Genomic DNA, 21,852 nt, shown 5'->3' on the forward strand with positions numbered 1-21,852 from the left:
CTGGAAACCCTGGGGCGGGGCACAAAAGACAGTGAGCCCTATGCTGAAGCCCCTCACTGTCCCTTCCTATTGCCAGGCCCTATCCTACATAATAGGTGGCAACTCGAAGACAATCCCTTCCTATATATGTGACACACAAAACGCAGACAAGACGGACAACAACAAAGGGAGGTCAGCTAGCCTAGGGTCAGGAAACAGTTGAGCAATGCAGTGCCAAATCAAAGTCCAAAAGAAGTAGTCAGTAGGGAAAGCCAGAGGTCAAGGATTAGAATACAAGTAATAACAGTGACAGAAAAAAGCAAGTACGCACAAGGCAATAGCAAGCACAGTGTGAATGTGAGCCAAGCTTAAATAGGGAGGAAGAACCCACCCTGAAGTTAATAGGTAGATAGGCTGTCAATCACACGAATTAACCACTTCATGAACAGAGGCAAACAAGGGCAGAAGACGGGTGTGGTGGAAATTCAATCACAGAACTAGAGCCGTGTTCACACAGTGCAATCAAAAACTTTAAGCAAAGAACCAAACTGCACACGCCTCTTGCACCGCAGCATGCGAGCAGAGGGTGGCGCAGAGACCCGAACAGGCAGAGATGTTACAACTTGGCTATATTTGAAACCTGTATTCTGCCTCTTATTCTGCTGTATTTGTACTCGTATTGTGCCTTTCTCCACTGTATTCTGTCTCTTATTCCACTGTAATCTTCCTCTTATTCTGCCTTTTAGCACTGTATTCTGCCTTTTATATTATTTTGCCATAAGGAATTTTGGATTAGGTTTAGGCATTAGGTTCACCCACCCCTCTTCCTTGGATTCATTTAGATGAATTATTGTATCCTGGAGTCTCATGAATGTCAGCCATGTGAATAAGCCCTAAGCAGGAGATAAGCAGTAAAGCCACACCACAATACAATGAGTGTAGAGTCCACCTTCTGTGACATATTGGACATCTTTAGTAGTCATGGAACCTTATTTTTCCAGCAATACTATAGTAGACTTGCATTGTTTGAGCCAAAGTTGGTGGTGAGAAATGCATTTTAAATTCTGGTAAGAGTATGTTTATCCCAGGCATAAAACTTGATTGGGGACAATTTTATTTCATTCTCTATTCTCTCACAGGTTTTCTCCTTCCAAGCGTTGGCACATAGATACCATAATGGAGACATTGGTCACGGTGAGTGAATGCAATATGGTTTTTTAATAATTTATTTCCATGATACAGTATGTACAGAACAACATTACAGGATGGGGGTTAATACATTTTTGAAAATATATAAAGATAAAATAAAAAGTTGCATATTTGTTTGTCAACATACAAGGGTTTTATTACTTTACTAAAGGGATATGGCAAAATATTAAGTATAATAGATTTGGCGAAAAACAACTTTGACATTTAATGCAAATGAGGCAATCAGAGCACTGGAGGCGGGCCTTCAGCCCTGAGCACTGCTTGTGCCGCTCAAGTAGAGTGGGTGATGTCATAGCAGTGGGAGGATCAATTTGCATGGGGTGGTGCAGGCAGAAGATGGTAGGGTTCTGAGTGGCAAGAGCAAAGCTCCATGGAGCTGAAGGACCACCCTTAGTGCACTAACTGCCTAATTTAATGAAGATTTCAAAGTAGGTTCTCCGTAAGGCCGAGGCCCCAAGTTGTGCAAAAGTTTTACAGTCACTGCAAAGTGGATGGGATGATGGGATTCTAGCAAATCTCATACACACATTGCAGAAAAATATCTGAAGTGTAAATGATGTGATTTTAAAAACCTTCGCACATATCAATTATACCTTCGGGGCCTTAGCCTAAATCTACAAAAATAACATACATAACAAAATTATACTATGTAACACGATGGTGACACTTAAATATGCATGGGCGAGACTGTATACTCCCCTTAAGACCAGTGTCTGAAAGCTACAAGTTGGTTTGGCTTGACATAGTCACGCAGCATTATATTTCATAAGCCACAGCTTGATGGACTTTTCTTTATTGCCCTTGTTAGATTGCAACTACATAAGATACTAAAAATAATTTCTATTAATCTGAAAGGGGTAGTTTTGCCAGAAAGCTCATGGATAGTTTAACATATTTCTGGAACAAATCTGCCATTTGTAAATTTGTGAATTCCTTACGTGTTGTACTTCTAAATAACAAATCTGCCTTGTGATACATTAACATTTGCACTTGCCCCGTATCATGTGAGTGAGGCAGACTTGCCATTCTGTAATAATGTGCTGGGAAGGTATGAGCAAAATAAATGAATAGATATTTAAATGCCAGGAACATGTATATGAGGTTTTTTTTTGTATTTTTGGTGTAGATGTTCCTCCTCGATACCCTGCAGTAATAGGAATGTACCATATGTATAATTCACACTTTCATACTGTTTCCTGGACGTAGCTATGAAATGAGTAGTACTGTCTACTGTTTTCCAGGCAGGGGAGAGTGTTCGGGATGATGCAGTCTCACACCTTATTCAGCTGATCAGCGGGTCCTCCGAGCTGTATGGCTACATTGTTCAAAGACTCTACAAAGCAGTGAGGAGAGACATTGTACAGGTATCAGTAACAGCGTGACAAAAGGGGCAGGAGAAGTATAGTCCGTCTAAAATAAAGAGGAGTGCACTGTGAAACACTGTCAGCAGGGAGGAACCCCGTCTGTAATAAAGACACCAAAACCTGAGTAATGATCAAATATCATAGATGGTGGTAGGACTAAATCTGTCTCATCTTGTCATAGATCTATTTGTTCATTTTCCTATATCGAACATGTATTTTCTCTTTTCTCTGTGTGACACAGCCCATAATGGGGACAGTTTAATTGTGAGGTTTCTATACATTGCAGCAGATTAAGCCTTTATTCAGATGAACAATGCTTTGTGCCTTAAAATCAGATTATATGAATTGAGCTATTCACTGTTTTTATTTATTTTTCTTTTAACGGACTGATAAAACATGGGACATGTCCTATTTTAGTTTGAAAACAGGAGCCCCACAGATGCAAAATGACCATGACTTTTTTGTAGCTTTTTTTGCAAACAATTTGTCTGCATAGAGGCTTTGGCTGCTTGCGCATTAATATTTTTGCCCAGTTTTTTCACAATCTTTTCATTAAAATATGTGACGTGCCAGAATAAGGCCTCTTGCACAAGATCATAGTATATTATCTGCAATTAAAGGTCTACAATTGTGGATAATATATACAGGCCAATTCTATTCTGTGGGCTTATATACACATCCACAGTTTTAGCAGCTATGTGTCCAGGCCATAGAAAAGCGCTGCAAAATATGGTGCAGGTGCTATACCTGTACGTTTTTGCAACTCTGCCCATTCATTAAAGTTTATGAGTCAGTGAAAATCACAAATGACACATGGACACCAATCTGTGTGCCATCCATTCTGTTTTCACTGACCCATTCACTGTGCATTGGGGTTATTAAGGGCTTCTTAATAATTTTGGTGCACCTCGGGAGGATCCCATGTGCCAGAAATGAAATCTGTGTCAGGCTAAGGGCTCGTTCACATCTGCGCCCGGTCTCCGTTCTGCAGGTTTCCGTTTCCTGCACAAAACAGAGGCAGGAGATGGAAACCTGCAGGACTCTTTCATACCCATTCATTTGAATGGATTTGAAAGATGTCCGGCCGTTAGCGCCGGTGAGCGTTTTTTGCTCTCCGCCGTGAAACCGTTTTTTTTAAACCGGACACAGTCGGACATGCAGTACTCTGTGTCCGATTTAAAAAAAAACGGTTTCACGGCGGAGAGCATAAAATGCTCACCGCCGCTCACGGCCGGACACGCTCTGACAGCTTTCCGTCTTCTGCATGCAGAAGACGGAAAGCTGAGAACGGAGACCCGAACGCTAGTGTAAACCTAGCGTAAGGGTGCATTCACACGGAGGAAAATGGTGCTGAATTTGGTGTGGAATCCGCGTCAGAGTCTGCTAGCAGAAAAAAGGAACCCATTGAAATCTTTGCAGGAGGCTTTTTTTCAGCGCGAAATCTGACGTGGATTCCACACCAAATTCAGTGCCATTTTCCTTCATGTGAATGGACCCTTAGAGAAAAATGCCTTTAAAAAAAACAGGCAGTTTGAATGATGATAGTAAATGATACGAAATGATAAATCTGGAGTCTCTTTAGACTGTTTAGTCTACTTTTTACCACCTTTTACTTGGCTTACTTTGAGTCAGAATTATCTGACACGATTTTGGCACATCAGGACACATTTAAACCATTCCTTTTTTTCTAAGACATGTCATGTCTACCATGTTAAAATAATTTAGCTCCAACTAGGTTAATAAAGATGCACCACATTGCACTATAGATGTGCTATGTTTATGTCAATGTATGCAATAGTAAATCTGGAACATGCAAATCTGTCTCCCAAGATGTAAACAGGGAGACAGTGCCTCTGTTATGCCACCCTCTATGGGAAGCACCCTGAACATCATGCCCGACTTCTTGGGAGACAGATTTGCATATTCTTCCCATGTTCCCTTGCAGTGGAGCAACTACGGCTGTATAAGTCTCCACACACCTGAGAAGGTGGTCTCTCCCTAAGGATGGACATTATCCCCATAATATAGTAAATCTGGGTCATTGTGTGCTTGAAATGCATCAGAATTCTGACACAAATTTCCGTCTTAATGTAAGCCGACTAATAGATAGTGTAAACTTAGACTAAAGTATAAAAGGAAACAAACTTGATGAAATAAAGCTTCACTCATGTTCTTACATTACAGTCAATTACTGTTTGTGATGTTCATAATAGTAATGGTTGAGCTGCCTAAACTTTAGACAGGATTAGTAAATCCCGCCCCATTGTAGAGTTTATGTACTCAGCTTTTAGTGTGATCTGAATTGGAAGACCCAGTTCATAAGTCTGAGCATCCTCTCAAGAGACGTATTCAATGGGTCATTGTTGTTTGAGAGTGACTTCCTCTTTAAGTAACAGATATATAACGTTCCAATGTACAGATATGATTGGTAGTTAGGAATCAGGCATCAAAGTCTAGTATTAAAACAGTGGAGTCTCACGCTAGTCTGTATGAGATAAAAGGGAACATTGCATTAAAATTTACTGTTTCTGCAACAATTTCCTCAGACAATGTCACATTTTCTATGCAGCAACCATTAGTTCAGGTGGCAGCATGGTGCATTGGGGAGTATGGTGACCTTCTCATAATTGGAGCCTGTGATGAAGAAGAAGCTATACAGGTGAGTCTTCAATTGATTACATTATACGCAAAAATAGAGTCAAAAACTGGTCAAACATTCCTTGAGATGTCAATATTACGCTAAAGCCCCATGTAGCGAGCTCCAGTCATAAAACGCTGCGGAAAAGATTGCAGCGGAAATACATTGTGTATTTAAAATTGCAGCATTCCCAGTGTGATTTTTTTCTACAATATTTGGATGGGATCAGCTGGAATCCCATTCACTTTGCAGGTAATTTAGAATGCAGCTATAGCCAAACTTTGCGTTTTTGCAACGTGGGGCCACGGCCTTATGAACCCTACAAATTGTACAGCGCTGCGGAATATGTTGGCGCTAAATAAAATTTATTATTATTATTAATTTTTTTCTCACCAGACTATTCTGTCTGTTGATCTCAAATACATTACAGTGGAAAAAGCTAAAATATATGTCCATAACAATAGGCTCTGAGGGTGTTTTCTGCATGTTTTTTATTGAATATATATGGGACCGTTACTTATCTTCCTTAGACTTTCTTCACTTCACTTTCTGCTGGTTTAAACTGCATGAAAAACTTTATTTTTACATGTAACATGCATTTTCTATGACACGTTGACGTGTATTTAGTAGCAGCTTGGTGTATTTTTGTCTTGAAAATTTACTAAGTGCTGCAGAGCAACCTAAAGGGAAACCACCCTAGTCAGAATACATTGTGTCTTGAAAAAAGTACCACTGACCAAAAACCCCACAGACCAAAATGCATTGCATACAGTGCTTTTTATATTTTACTATAGACTTTAACATAACATCTGGCGTTAGAGTTTTTGGACAAGAATAGTGCACTCAAAAACGTTATGTTTAAAAAGATCACAAAAAAACATGGCATACTGGGTCTGGAAAAAAGCACCACTGGCCCAAAAATCAGCTCAGTGATGAAAGTCTTGTCTTGATATGAACATTAATACAGGAACTTTCTAAACTCTTAGGGTAAATTCACACTGGGTTTTTTAGTCAGGGTTTTGAGGCCATAATCGCCTCAAAATCCTGACCAAAAAGTCGGCTCCCCTTTTTCCGAGAGCCGTTTCTTCCGGTTCCCAGAAAAAAGAAGCGAGGTGTTCATTCTTCTGGCCAAGTCGCCTTGCGATTCGGCCTGAAGAAACTCCACCCTCCGGACTAGGCCCATTCAATTGTGGCTAATCCGGAGCAGAGCGTGCGGCTGCATGCCGGTACAGTGCACCGGCTTTCAGTCACGGCGACCTGGCCTTTGGATCGTAACCTGAGGCAGTTTGCGCCTCAGGTTCCATATCCACTATCAACCTATCCAGACAACAGACTATCACAACTGAGAAGTTTACAGAAAATCTTTAAAACCCTAAAAAATTAATTATTTATAGTTGCAAAATATTTAAGTTTTAGTTTTCTACAAATTTCAATCTGGTTATGTTCATTAGGAAAATCCCTTTTAGCATACAAGTGGTTGAACTTACTATAGCACGCTTACACATTTACTAATAAGCAGTGCAACCGGACCAGATTTATCACAGTGGCTGATGCTAAGTGACATATCTGAGATGTTGCTACGCTGTCTAGTCTGAGGATACAACACCTACCTTACTTTAGGCCACAGTTTTGCTCCAAAATTTTGGTGCAATTTGGCATTTTTAAACCATGCCAATTTCCTGAGAAATTATGCCCCTTTTCTTTGAAGCTACAATCTCCTTTGAGGGATTCACAACTAGACGTCTTATATCAGTGGCGTCACTAAAGTCTTGTGGGCCCGGATGCAAACCTTGACTGGTGCCCCTTCCCTAAGACTTGAAAGGAATACAATTATAGTACCAACTACTGCTGTTACCAAGAATATGGTGAGTGACCAGCCAGCACAGCATCCAACACAAGGTGGAGCCTTAGCCTAAAGGGTTTTCCAGCTCCATGAAATATCTTACAAAACAGCTTACAATGGCATAAAAATAGCAAATTGAGTAAAATTAAATTTGTAATATTCACCCTGCTAATTTCATGCTGCTCCCATGCTGACAATTAACTACTGAGTTTAATGGGGCTGAGATGAACAGCTGATTCATGTGGGAGCCAGCTGGTGGCCCCCCAAAGGCTATAAAAAAAAAAATATCATGGTCCAACCCTTTAAATGAGTCATTTCTCTTAGGAGAAGATTATATAGCAGAATAGCAGTGGGCTCAGGCATAAAAAAAAAAGTGAAAAAAAGCAGTCACATTAAATAGACGCAAAAATGATTGAATAACCTAAAGGAAATAAAATGTCATAGCCCTCAAAACTGCATATACAAAAAACCCTTATAATGTGTCTGGTCCAAAAATGGTTAAAGATATCACATATTCTGACTCAGGCTAAGGCGCGACATAACGGGGTGCAGCCAAAAATCACTGAAAAAGCATGTGACGTTAACACATCGCGTTTTTTCTCCACAGCGCTTTTCACAGAAAGATCGCAGAGTTTTCCTCTGCGGACTTTCTGTCTCTATTATTCCTAAAATGCCAATGTTTCTGTACGTTTAATTGACATGCTGCACGTTGCCAAATTTGCGTTTTTGAAATCGCAGCATTTCCGCTGTGGATTTCTTTCTTCAATGTGAGGATGGATTATCCAGAACCCCATCCATTTTTCAGGTACTCTAAAATCGCGGTGTTTACGCTACGTGGGGCCCTGGCCTCACACAGTATTATATCCATTATGTACAGTACTAAATAGTTTAATTGTAACATTAACAATACTTCCAGGTGACTGAGGATGATGTTCTTGATATACTGGAGGGTATTTTACAATCACATATTTCTCTGCCAAGTACGCGGGCGTACACACTAACAGCCATCATGAAACTAAGTACACGCTTCAACAACACCATAAAGTAAGTAGCATATAAGTCTGCTGCAGTTAGAAAAACTCCCCTTTAAAGCTGTCATTGAGGTATGTATTGTCTGGTTTCCATTTTTTTCCTAGTCGTATCCGTCGAGTGGTGTCTATATATGGATGTTGTCATGATGTGGAGTTACAGCAGAGAGCAGTAGAATACAACGCACTATTCAAGAAATACGATCACATGAGGTATAAATTGTATTGTGCAGGTCATGTGGGGACGTACTATCACTTATACAGTTCTGAAATATGCTTTGTATAAAAATGTCTCTCCGGATAAAAAAAAAAGAAGGGATTTTTGGCATATTATATTTGCATGTAAGCAATAGAAAATATATACTGCAGAAATTTGGATACATTTATTGCAACAAACATACTAGTAAAAAATAAGGTAAGTCAGAAAAGTGGCATAAAATTTGCTCATGATAAAGTGGCCCCATAGAGTCAGCACATGGCTTTCACATACATCGATGGTGTCAGATTTATTAATGACCATGTGCCAGAATTCTGGCATAAAAGTGGTGCGATTTTAGGCACTCGTCAATTGTCATAATAAAATGTGCCTTTTTGGGGGGATTGTTTCCACCACTTACTTGAATTTGGAAATAGTGGGTGGACCACAGTAGAGTAGTAGGACTCTATTATTTATTTTATTTTCAATTCTTTTTATTAATTTTCTACATTTGAATGAGTAAACACATAGTGACAGGTCCTAAGCAGTCAATACACAATAGAGCCAGAGTCTGGGGGCTGTGTAATGTCTAATATACTATAAATTACACATAAATTATACTGGCTTGGATTTCAGATCAGGGGCATTGGCTTTAGAAATACCACAATTATTAAGAGGCTCCGTCTTAGTGATTGTTGTGGCGGATCAGACTTCAGGACAGCAGATTATTTATGTATCACATGCCATTCTTAATACATCGCCTCATATTGTCAGTTTATAGAAAGAGACAGCATCCTTAGAAGTACTGCTTGAATTTGAGGAGAATTGAGAGTCCCAGTAAATTCGCCGTAGTTGTGATTTATAGAATATGTGCATAAAACATTTCTCACAGCAGCGCAAATGAGTCTACAGGAAAAAAGATGTCACATCAAAACTCATGGGAATAGCAAATATGAATTGACTGTGCCCTCTCTCGAATCAGGTCAGCTATTCTGGAGAAGATGCCATTGCCAGAAAAATCGACTTTAGCAGAAACTGAAATTTCCATTGAAGAAATGAAAGAAAATAGCGAACGCCAACCAGAAAGTATTACCACCTCAAGCCAGCCAGTCAGTAATGTGAGTAGAACAAAGGAACATTGCTGCATCTGAGACTGCGGGTATACTAAAAAAATACACGTTACATTATCGCTCCCCGTGGAATATCCGCATATGGGCTACAATGCCGGAAGGAGCCAGGTTAACTTGGGCCAACGGTTGTGTCAGAGTACTGCCTATGAGCTCACTATTCTAGAAACGTGTTACATTGCACAAAGATGTTTGATGTAATGTAAAGTCTGACACCTCTGCTAAGCATGCAATAAGATTGTTCCTACATGCTGAACTGTATGTCCCATATAACACCATCTAATACTATAAAATTACAAAAATCAGCAATACGCCAAAAGATTGACAAAAAAATCTGAATGTTTTTGTATTTCTGTGAACCGTGATTTGGGGTCCTGAGGCTCATACTTAACCATGGTTAATGTACTGCTGTTTAATTATTTATACTATGGAACATTGTACAGGGTAGACATGAAAATAGAACCGTTTCCCTTATGTGAACTGTACAGAATAATGTTTGGGCCCCATTCATCAAAACTGATTTGCCGTAAAACCAGGGGTGCGGATCAGGTAGGCCAACTCCGACTCTGAGTATCTCCTAAATGGCTGACAGCCATGGTCAGACAGACGCAGTAAATTTCCTCTAAATCAGGAAATAATAGGTTTGGGCACACACACAAAAAAAAAAAAAAAAATCACACAAGATGTGCCAACAGCCACTTCATGATCAAAAAACCTGTCATTGGTGTGCAGCTTCAAGTACACGGATTATGGCTCTAATATTTCATGAAAATGTGAGCACTGTCATGTTCTAATCTAAAAAAAAAAGTAACTGACATTCTTCTAAAATCCGTTATCATGTACACAAAGGAAACGGGATACTGGTTTTGGTGACACCCTGTATATGTGTTATTGTGAGCAGACATTTACAGGATAGGTTGTATACTTCAGTTCATTTTATATCTCACAAATGTATTCTGTAGGTTACAGATCTTTTGGGATTGTTGGAAGAGAGTACAGATAGCACACCAGTGAACTCAGGAATATCTTCTGTAAGCCAGAATATACCCAATGGAGGAAGCTTGTTGGATCTTTTAGATGAAACTCCTGCTACAGGTATATATATATATATTTCAGAATTAAAGGAGCACTTGGGCAGTGTGAACAGGTTTTTACGCTCTCAAGGTATTGCAATCTGAGCAAACAATGCAGGCGGTGTACTCTATCCTTTATAATAGAGTAAAGGATTAATCTGCCTTTGTATCAGTGATATGGGAGCTGGAGATGTATCACTGCATATCTACTCATTGCCAGACTAGAGGCAGATCTATCAATAACAAAGAATAACATATAAAGCATTGTACACAATTAGAAAAAGCATGGCTGCTGTCTTCCATAAACAGTGCCACACCTATCCATCAATTTTATGTGGTATTGCAGCTCAGACAAATTCATTTCAATAGAGCGAAGCTGCAGTATCCTTACGACCTATGTAGAGGTGTGAAGCCATTTTTGAGATTCTGTCATCCTCTAGAACCCCTGGTATTTACTACTATATTATTTGTCATTTTAGAGAGAATTGTACCAGATGGTTAGAACAGAATACCTTGCTTTGTGACAAATACGCTACTTCATAGTAGTACAGCCATACTGCCGATGCTCTGTGCAGATCCTACATCAACAACATTTACCTTAAATGTTAATTTTAATTATTATATTACCCAGAGATGTCCATGTCCATGACCAAGATGAGCATGTTTTATGTATAGGCCATCAGATATCTTTTTTTTTCTTTTACATATGTTTCCAGACTATATGTCATATAATATATCTGACATTGTGTTAATGCCCTTACCTGTTTACCATTTACAGCAGCTCTACCATCACTTATTGCCTATAATAATAATGGAGTTCAGGTGGAATTCTCCTTCACACGTCCACCAACTAGCCCTGCCCTACTAGTCATCAATTCTTGTGCCACAAACTCCTCATCTAGTGATATCTCTGACTTCCAGTTACAGGCAGCTGTTCCCAAGGTGAGTCATGGAAATGTAGGTAGATGTATTCATTGTACCTTTTGATTGTTTATCATGTACCTCTGGGTATGAATGGAAAAATATCCCCTTGATATCTCGTAGATATTGTTCCTTGGCAAATCTTCGGCATCTCAGGACTTGCCCCCACTATGTTATACCTTCAGGACCTGATATAATCCACCCCTTTCTATACATACACTCCCTAAAATGATATTTCTGTATAGTTTGTACTTGATTTCAGAAATCAAGTACAAACTATACCAGGAAGGAAGAGTCGTAAATAGATTTGCCAGATTTCCCGAGCCAGGCGGTGCATTTAATGTCTGTGCACTGGTAGTAGCGCTGTTTAATAGTAAGACGTTTTGGATTTTTCTCCCCCACTCTTTTTGCAAGTAACATCTATTTTATTGGTGGTAAAGGTTTATTTGCAACCTTGAGAAGTTCTTTATCAGCGGAGTTTACTCGGGTCATGTGTAAGAACCAACATTCTAAGTATCCTTGGAAAAATAGCAATTAAGAGTGCTACTATTTGGTTCTGACTAGAAACATTTGTCATTTCTGTCTGCATTGCTTTCATGCACAATCTCTGTCCAATGTGTCTTGGAATTTAGTGGTGGTACCTTAACAAAGTTAGGTGTTTTTGCAAAAGTGTTATTACACTCAACACTGAGCATGCAGAATTTTCTCCACGTGCGTAATTTCATAGCTAACCTGTTTTCATTTTTTGGACCAGTCCATTCACCAGTTTATGTAGACCCATGGCTGAAGATTCATTAAGCTACATGCAGTAGAATTCTGCCTTTATTTTATTACGTGTTTAAGATATTTTTGTTCTTTGTTCAACAATGGCATGGCATAAGGTACACAAATGTGCAACGAAAGTGTGGCAAAATTTTGGTAAGCCAGGCTCAAATTTATCATCCACCATGAGCAATGGTGATAAACTTAGATGTGTCTGGGCTGCCTTTTAGGCAAAAATTTTAGTGAATCCTAACTTTAATGACTACGGTATGTTAGGCTGAAGCCCCACATTGCCAAAAAGCTGCTTTTTCTTGCAGATTTTGCAGCATTTTCTTGAGCCAAAGCCAGGAGTGTATTGAGCAGAATAGAGAAGTATAAGAGCGCTCTGTATATTTCCCATTCCTTTTGTAGCCACTCCTGGCTTTGGCGCAATATGAGGCCTCAGACTTATTCTGTATTTCCTATGTTTTAGAGTGTCCAGATCCAACTTCAGGCGCCTAGTGGATCTTCACTTCCAGCTTCTGGTGGAGGTTCAGTCACGCAGTCTATACGCATTCTGAACCCTCAAAAGGTACGTTATATATAGTACTGTTGTAATGTGGACTATTCAATTTTGGGTTACTAAAGTCATAAATAACAATAAAGATGAACTAGTCGGGTCTAAGGGGTACTGAAATCTGGCACACATGAGCCTTAGATATAAAGATGCCATTTATATTTGATATTTTTATCTGAATATGAGATTTATAATTTGTCCTCTTTTAGGTTCCTTTACGCATGCGGCTACGTTTGTCTTTTACACATAATGGAAATCTAGTCCAGGAAATATGTGAAGTGAACAACTTTCCTGCAGAAACCTGGCAGTGATACGGTTGGGGCTGTACAGACACTCAGAGTGGCAGAGACATTGAAGATTTTCCTTCTCAAGGATGGAAATGAAAAGAAACCTTTCCAGCAGATTTGTAATAACTGGAATCTTTAGAAGGTGACACTCTCTATCGGTGTGCAGTGCTTACAGGATACACATTCACAGCTACAACATACAACATGTACATGGAGTATCACCAAGTTTGAACCCACAAGTTTAAAGAGTGGGTAAGAATATCTGACATTGTACAAGACATTGCAATAAAATTTTAAAGACCAAACATGCTGTTCTTCTCCTCTAGGTGGCATTATTTTACCTTGACTTCTCTTAACCTTGCTGCCCACAATTTCAGTCTTGCTTAATACTGTGCCAATCTCTCTGTATACCACACTAAGGCACTCAAAACATGCATCATAGCTTCAGTATGCAGATAGAAGAAATCTCATCAGGGTAACATAAAAATATAGAAATGGTTAACCCTTTCATTCGCCGTCTACAGATTTGCCAATTCCCTTTAGGCTGTTTGTGTTAATTAGGATTTGCGAGTATAATGAATTCTCCAGCTAATTAATGCTGTGTAGTGATGATGAGGGGGATGCCTGAAATAGTGTGTAAGGGGGGAGCTGCCAGCGGTGATGGGGGGGGGGGGTTCATGTGAGTGGCACTGAGCCAGCCTGTACCTGCCCCCTTCAAGATGACAGACTGCAAAAGACAACAGGGAGAGAGAGCGCAGTGACGAAGGAGGGAGAGTGCGCAGAGTAGCAGATGCATCCGCCATCGAAAAATCAGCATCTTCTCTACCCTCCCACCAATATCCAATCGTATATATTTCACCCCCACCAACTCACCCAATTCTGCTCCCTGAGGTGTGAGCTGGCAGCTGTGGGCACTGACCATCTGTGTGCGCGTTCATGCATTTGCATCTGTTTGTCTGTGCCCTGTGTGCGCATATCCGGGCAGAGAGCTTGGCAGAGAGAAAGAGTGTGTGGGGCAGAGATACACAGACGGGGAGTAAGTCAGCATGAGATATACATAGAAAGAGATGGGCAGAAAGAGACAGCTAGCGAGAGTTGGCAGAGCTACAGACGCTGGCGAAGAAGCTGGCACAGACGCGGCCCCTCAGAGATGGCACCTGGTACTTATCACTGTGCCGTAAACAGTATGCATGAAACTGAGTGTAAAAGAGCGAGCGAGCGAGCAAGGATATGAAACAGGACATGGTTCAAGAAAAGAAGAGGATGGCACGCCAACTCCTTATTCTGATCTCGCAAATGTTAATTGCTCATGCTCCCGGAGTGCCTGACATTGGTACATATGAGTTGCGTGACATGCATATGTGCTGTTGGCTGTGTATGTCGTCTAGTCATGCCATTTTACATCCTAGCGTTTCAGCAACAATGGCTAAGCCAAAAGAAATTCTACCATGTCCAAGAAGACCATCAAGAGCTATTGAACAATGGCCATAATGGAAATCACGATGGAAGGATACCAGAGGCCTCCAGATAACGGTGAGACAGAAATGACTCCAAAAAATAACAATGTATCATTAGAACCATATGCAGGGAGGGCAAGCATGATGTATTCTAAATCTATACCCATATGGCTTGAAGGAGACAACATCCCGTTGTCAATTTATTGTAGACAATGATTTACAAAACACACAAACACCACATCAACATTTTAAGTTTAGAATTTTATATTTTTTTTTTAACCATTTATACATCACTCGGAGGAAATCCTCAAACTCTTTGCATGCGACAATCCATGTTAGGTGAGCAGCTGGTCACTAGACAGGCTAAAAGATATAGGAAGAGCATGGGCTATGTCCTACACTGAGCTGGCATGATGTGCTCTTTGAAGGTCAGACTTAGGCTTTGGTGCTAGTTAGTCTGTTTGGTTAGTATAACAATCCTGGTCATGTTAAATTAAAGAACTTTCAGGATGTACAAAGGAAAAAAAAGCAAGGCCCAATCTGTGCCACCCTTTGTGTATCCTGTAGTGTTATAACCTTAATATCTAACAGTATCAGTTTGATTAGAGAAAAAAGGAAACCATATAAAAGGGAAGACAAAAGAGCAGGTAGGATGAATATTAGGTCAATGGATGATCGACAGCTGTCTAGATGAAAGAGTCAGATATAGGTTCTAGAGGATAAGGAATCTATTTATGATTTCTAGAAATACATTGTACGCATGTATCATTTATGTGAAGTATTATTTCAAGTTATGTGATGTATCAGCATCTTACGTAAATCTGTCAAATGCTAGGCAAGGAAATGTATATTTCAGATCATCATATTTAGCCATAAACTTGCAATGCATGCACACAGCAAGTGAAAAACACAAGAAATTTTCACTTGTTGGAAACGCAGCTAAATTTTAAGAAGAAAAATTGTAAAAAAAAATTTAAAAAATTCAATTTATAAGCCATCATTTAATCTAAATACTCCGTAATGTATCAGTTTGTACAAAATCTGCATTTGCTTAATAGTACTTATGCCAAGCAGCAGCCAACTAGAATACTTCCACCATGTTACATGGTTTTAAAGAATAATATGTACACATAATAGTGGATAACTATAGCTAGTAATAACATGGATGAACTGGCTGGTTTCCTAATATATTAATGTTTCAAGGTTTCATCTTAAAATTATACGTATGCATTCACATTCATAAGACATACTATAGGGACTTGAGAATTGCATCGAAAAATCTACACGCCACGAGCAGATGTTCACATTATATGAGCAGTCTACTGCAGGCGTTGCGCATTGGCAGAGATCCTTTGCGTCCTGTGCTTTGTTTAGGCTGATAACCTTGTGATAATGGGAGAATGTGACTTGTTTTTCAATATCTATTATATGGGTATAAATCAGGAAATTTTGGATCTTTATAAGCTACCTGTTATACATGAACGTTTTGGTACTGGTGATGTTACAACTGGTCATTGGCTTTGTATAGGCCGCTGAATACGATATTGGATGGATATGTGACCATTCAAAAATTCTAGCTAATAATATGTACAATTCGTTGTAAACTAATGAAATGAGAGAGATCTTGCTCATTTATTATATGTTAGAGATTCTACCATTTATGTAGGGGACAGTATATATTTATATATGTGCATCGGGGATCCATAGAGCAAGTATAACTAGAAGCCACTGGTATGAATTACAAAAAATAAGACATGGACAGGTACGGGTTTATGGAGGAGGTAACTTGTCGATGGTGCAAAACGCAATAAATTTGCATGCATCAAAAAGGAAAAAAAATGCAGGAAAGGACATATGTGATACACAATGAGTGGAAATCATTGCAGAAAGATTGTGAATGCGCTGAAGATATGTAACCAAAGAGCATGCAGAATAGAAAGCGCCCTGTGGTCTACAGCTGTGTCGCCACTAGAGGTTTCATTTTGTGTTAGGGAGTAATAGATGGCAGAAGTCCAAATACGAAAGAATGTATTTTAATGGCAGCAATTTTTCAATTAGAAAATCTTCGCTTTGTTTTTATTATATCTTCTCTATATCTTAGTGGGTATCTGCTTTCCCTGTTACTGTACACTTTGTTAACATCATGCCATGTCCATTTTATAAATCAGAATTTTAATAATTTATTTTGCAGTATACAATGAAAGTAGCCAAGTAAAATGTAGCTTATCTTACATATATTTATGGTGTCCCTACACCTTATAGTAGATATCTGTTGGCCAAACACTTGGTCAGCTAAAAACTATTCCTTCTGAATCTTTTATACACATGCGTGTGGAAGTGTTTTTAGTTGGCAATGGAAAATAATCCACTGCCAGAAACCTTTGGCTGTCTGTTTCCTACAGGAACAAAGAGTCAAGCAGGTTCACATCTAACATGCCCATTACTTATTTTCTCCAACATCTGCTGTCAGGAAAAAGCCAGGGCACTCCCATGCACAAAGGATAGTCAGCCGGTCCCAAAGAAAATGTCAGGTTTGACCGACTTACATTTAATATGTATGGACACCTCTATAAGTCCACAACAGCTGCAGGCCTATAGGTTGCCAAAAGACTGCGCTAAAAAATAGAGAGACTTTGAGAATTACACAAAGATTAAAAAAAAAGAAAGGTAACTTGGGATAGAAGAGGGAATGTTAGACTCATGAGCAAAGATAGATAGATGTTCTTACAGAATAAATCTTACTAACCAAAACTAGACTGTTCAGCGAGAAGAGTCCATACCAAACACATGCCTGTGTATATACACCTATGTAGTTGCCACGCTGCTCTGAGTGATGAACTAAATGTAGTGACACAGCATTTTCTGTAACCCATAAAACAAATCATCATCCATTTCAGACGCCAATCTTCCCATCCATTTTTTTTTCTTTTTTTTGGTGTGAATATTTTCTTCATCTTTATGTAACTTTGGATTCAAAAGTTGTAATTATTTTTTTGTGTTTAGTATTTTTACTTGTGTTTCCTTGTTTGGTGGTTTAATATCCCAATCCCTCCCTCCCCACCCAAAGAAAATCCCCAAGCTTAAAACATTGAGAGTGAGGTATGGGGAGAGCGATACAGGGGAGCACGGGAGTGAAAAAAATGTCCCTCCCCCCATAACCCTCCCCAGAGAGATAAAGCCCTTCCCTTTCCCCTCCACAAATGGTTAAAGCATCACAGAGAGAGTTCTTGGAGTGCTGTTTACACCCCTAAGTATTACAAAGTTCAAGTCACTGGTTGAGAGGTGCTGTATTCCACATCTGAAATAAAACTCCCCAAATCTCTATGTACACACATGTGTACATGCATGTGTGACAGGAGAGTGGGTATCGCCTCTTGTTTGGTTCCATAAGTCTTGGAACTTTTGGTTATATTTAGTTTTTTCCCTCCCCCTGTTCATTGGTTTATTGTTCAGTTAGTCCCTCTCCCTAAGTCGGGGAGTTTGGGTAAAAGTTCATAGACAGGGGGAGGTCACTCTTGTTTTGGCACCAGGTTCAGGAAATGCAGAAAAGCTTTGGGTTCTCAGTATTTCTATGCAGAGGTCTAAGGGTTTTTCATTTTCTTTTTGGCCTGTGTTGTGATGTATTTCTTTGTGTATACGTCCCTGCTGGAGAGACACAAATACAAGCTAGGGAGACAGTCAGGAGAGCAAAGGGAGTGTCCCTCCAGCAGGTTAAAGGGAAAGTAAGCATTCTTGAGTGAGGGAATGCTCCATTTGTAACAGACAGACACAAATAGGGAGACAATCACAGAAAAGGGGAAGAGACACAAACACACTCTAGGTGGCAAATGAAACATACATCAGAAGTGAAATAAAATAGAGAGACAGCCTCAAAGCTGAAGGGTGAGACAGCATTAGAGTGTCTCTATAAAGCCATGAGCACAGAGGTAGCAGCACTCTTTGGCCTGAGTTGAGGTATTGCAGAGGATGCTCCATCACTGCATGCACTTTGTGCACGGTGCTGCTGTGACCTCAGATGTTGGCTTCGAGCTGCGGGACCCTGCAGTAGTACTTGGCAGGAGAGGCAGTGATAGGTACAGACCCTCACTCTAAGAGGTGGTGGATGTGGTGGAGGACCAGTGTAACAGCCTGCACGTTGATGAGCTTCTGCCTCTCCCTCTTCATCATAAGAGGTCTTACAGCTTTGGCACTGGTACCGAATTGCCACATCTACCATTGGAATATCTTCATCTTCTAAGTCATCATCTCGCTCCACACTTTCTTCCTCTCCCACTGTAGGTTCCTGACCCCCACTGCTCTCACTTGTAGCTCTCGCCTGTGATGGTTCTAACTTTCGGGATGATGGCGCTTCTGGAGCCAGTTTGAGTGGTGCTGGGAGCAGCCCTAGAAGCGTGTGGGGAATCACAGGGTTAATTGGAAATAGACGCTTCTTTAATCCATATAGCTGTTGAAAGTACGGGCCCTGTATCTGGGGTGTGAATAAGGGAGTGGCAGCTGGAGCAAGTGAAAAAGGCATAAAAGGAGCCCCCATCAGAGGAGCAGCCTTTAAAGCTGAGGGACCAGTGGTCTCAGGGGTCAATGAAGTTTGAGAGGATTCCTTAGTGGTATCACTGGTAGTATGTGAAGAAGTAGGGACGGATGGTGCTGCACGGGGAAGGAGAGCTGGAGGTACAGAAGAAGTCATCCCGATGAGACTAGGAGGAGGGCCTAAGATAAGAGAGAAAACCATAAGGAGTGGAATGGGTCATATTGTATAAACAGTAATGGAGGCAAATATGAGACGTGCACTGATACCCAATTCATCCCAAATGTAGACTAAACTGGAAGCTTATATTAAAGATTGTAAGGCAAAAACAGTTCTGTAGATATTTAAATGACATCAGACACATAACGTCACAAAACCAACTTGTTTAGCTACATAAAATTATTTTAGAATGTCAAAAATATTAAAAAAATTTCTATACATTAGAGGAAAAGAGGATCAGAAAAAAGAATAACCTCTCCAAGTTCACTAGCATTTCAAAGCACTAGAGATGAGCGAATATACTCGATCGAATAGCTGTGCCGCATAGCTCCCGGCGCCAGGGAAGGTGGGAGGGGCAGTAAAAAATTTGAAGCCCCGGAAGTGTTTTTGCACCGGGAGCTATGCGGCGCAGGTATACAATCGAGTATATTCGCTCATCTCTACAAGGCACCAAATACATCCAAAAAAAAAAATGGTGGAATTTGTAGCGTTAGTTTACTGTACAGTGTCGCACTGAAGCTTAGTCTGCCAATATTATCCTCACATGTCTCATAAATGACTTTAACATCTGTTATTATCCTATTAATATAAAGGGATATTCTGGTTCCACGAATTAAACCTTATTCATTGTATAATTAAAGGGCAAATTTTAATTATTCAATGAATAGACTTTATTGTCTAAGACGCCAATACCATTTTAAAACCTATCTGGATTATCCCAGATAATAAAGAAATATGGTTGGAAATGTGTCTAACATTCAATAAAAGTTGGTTTAGAACCCGAAGAACAATGGACTTAGAGAATTTTTATTTTTTTTTACAGTTTACAACTAATTTTACGTTTAAAGTAAAATTTTAGTTTTTTCCATTATAGTACATAAAAATATCAATAATAGAAGAACATGATCCATTATATATCGGACTATAATGGGGTTTGATGCATATCTGTTAAGGTGTCCTTGACATTACTGGAAAAAATACTTCAGCATGTTGCACTGATCTATCTGGCTTTATTTTAATGCAGTCTGTGACTGAGGTGCCTAATGGAGCCTTAGTGTGAATGTAGCCTTAGTGTTCAATCATCAATGGTAACATTTCATAGTACATTATATCAGTCACAGTCTCCATAAGGCCCCAGACTGAGAAAGGAGTAAAAAGGTGACAACTTATATGATGTTAATTGTTGTTTGATGAGATGCGGTTGCCTTTGCATTACTGTTGATCATATTGGGTGGGAATCATCTATATGACGTGCGTTAGATAATACAATTATCACAGAGTAACGTTACTGTAGCAAGTAATTTCTGTCATTTTAGTATGTGTATAATTCATGGTAGAAAAATTTTGTTTGAACTTTTGTTCTTTATCGGGTGCTTTGTTGTTTAACTGGTGCTGAACATAGCACTAAGGGTAAGTTCACATGGAGGTTTTTTTGGACCGAATTTTGACATGGAATCCTCCTCAGAATCTGGCTCCAAAAAACGCTTCTCATTGACTTCAATGGGAGCCGTTCACTTCTTTTTTCCACTAGTGGTTTCTTACCGCTTGCAGAAAAAAGAAGTGAGCTGCCCTATCTTGCCACAAATTCCACGGCTGAATCGGCCCCAGAATCCGCAGTGTAACTCTCCCTCCTGACTAGGCCCATTCACTTGAGCCTAATCCGGAGCGGAATGCCACGACTGGATGCTGGTGCACTGCACTAGCATCCAGTCACAGCTAGGCATGGGAGGCGGTTTTTGGTCCGAATTCTGAGGCGGCTTCCCATGTTAAAATCCGGTCCAAAAAACCCTGTGTGAACGTACCCTTACATGTGGTGATACATTACCATATCATTGTGCTGCTGGTACTGTAATGTATTCTGCATTAAGATCGGGCTTCGGTAGACATAAGAAAAGGTCTATGGGTCTAGTTTTAGGTATTGTCACTTGTAAAGCTAGTTAAGGTCAGTACTAAAAGAGAATTTAAAAAAGGATGTTGGGGTCTGAGCATTGCATAGTTATTGGTGTACTCAGTCAAATACCATGCGGTAAACGTGGGAAATATTTAATTCCCCTCCAACCTTCCCTGGCGCCTTTCTTTTTTTTTTTTTTAAACACCAGTGTCTATGCAGGCGAGGTATTCAAACAAATATACTCGCTGATCTCTACTTATAGAAAGGATTGAGAATGTATTTACCCACTGGCACACAAATTGCCAAGTTAACCTGTAAGGCAGAAAGAAGCTCTACAAAACAGTGCTGTCCTTATGCCACTATTAATTTGGGCATGAACCAGCCTGCAAGTATCATGACACCATAAATAATTCATTACTTTTGTTGAAAGACCACAATAGACCTATTGGAATTATTTCTCTAGCCCCCACCATTCCTGAGCAATAAGTGCAGTTTTGGTCAGCTATTTAGATGCTGTACTGTCAGGAGGATGGTGTCAGGCAGGAGCAAGGAAGGGATTGTGATTCTGAGCTCTGACACTGGTTGCCTCTGATTGGTGCTCCTCTTGCCTGCTTCTTTTACACCCTTTGCTCGCTCTTGTTTGACAGTGCCCACCTGACAGTAAAGAGCGTAAGCCTGCGTTCATATCTGCATTGATTATCCACTAGGAGACTCTTGCAATGTCTGTCTGAAGTCAGCAGACGAGAAAGTTCCGCACATTTGACTTCTTCATCTACT

General features: G+C 39.9%; 2 protein-coding genes across 2 annotated transcripts in view; one reads left to right on the forward strand and one right to left on the reverse strand.

The window, feature by feature from the left end:
• Positions 1-14,673, forward strand: part of AP1G2 (adaptor related protein complex 1 subunit gamma 2) — a 32,265-nt gene extending 17,592 nt beyond the window's left edge. Inside the window, exons 13-22 of the mRNA XM_075276788.1 lie at positions 1,119-1,173; positions 2,430-2,552; positions 5,122-5,211; positions 7,950-8,077; positions 8,170-8,274; positions 9,240-9,375; positions 10,347-10,479; positions 11,236-11,399; positions 12,613-12,711; positions 12,906-14,673. Of these exons, the coding sequence (XP_075132889.1) occupies positions 1,119-1,173; positions 2,430-2,552; positions 5,122-5,211; positions 7,950-8,077; positions 8,170-8,274; positions 9,240-9,375; positions 10,347-10,479; positions 11,236-11,399; positions 12,613-12,711; positions 12,906-13,007 (1,135 nt within the window). The 3' untranslated portion in view covers positions 13,008-14,673. The remainder of the gene's footprint in view (positions 1-1,118; positions 1,174-2,429; positions 2,553-5,121; positions 5,212-7,949; positions 8,078-8,169; positions 8,275-9,239; positions 9,376-10,346; positions 10,480-11,235; positions 11,400-12,612; positions 12,712-12,905) is intronic.
• Positions 14,674-17,708: 3,035 nt separating this feature from the next.
• ZFHX2 (zinc finger homeobox 2) overlaps positions 17,709-21,852 on the reverse strand; it is a 64,822-nt gene continuing 60,678 nt past the window's right edge. The window contains exon 10 of the mRNA XM_075276717.1: positions 17,709-19,147. Coding sequence (XP_075132818.1) covers positions 18,345-19,147 — 803 coding nt within the window. The 3' untranslated portion in view covers positions 17,709-18,344. The remainder of the gene's footprint in view (positions 19,148-21,852) is intronic.

Source organism: Leptodactylus fuscus, chromosome 1 (genome assembly GCF_031893055.1).
Source record: "Leptodactylus fuscus isolate aLepFus1 chromosome 1, aLepFus1.hap2, whole genome shotgun sequence".
Lineage (NCBI taxonomy): Eukaryota > Metazoa > Chordata > Amphibia > Anura > Leptodactylidae > Leptodactylus > Leptodactylus fuscus.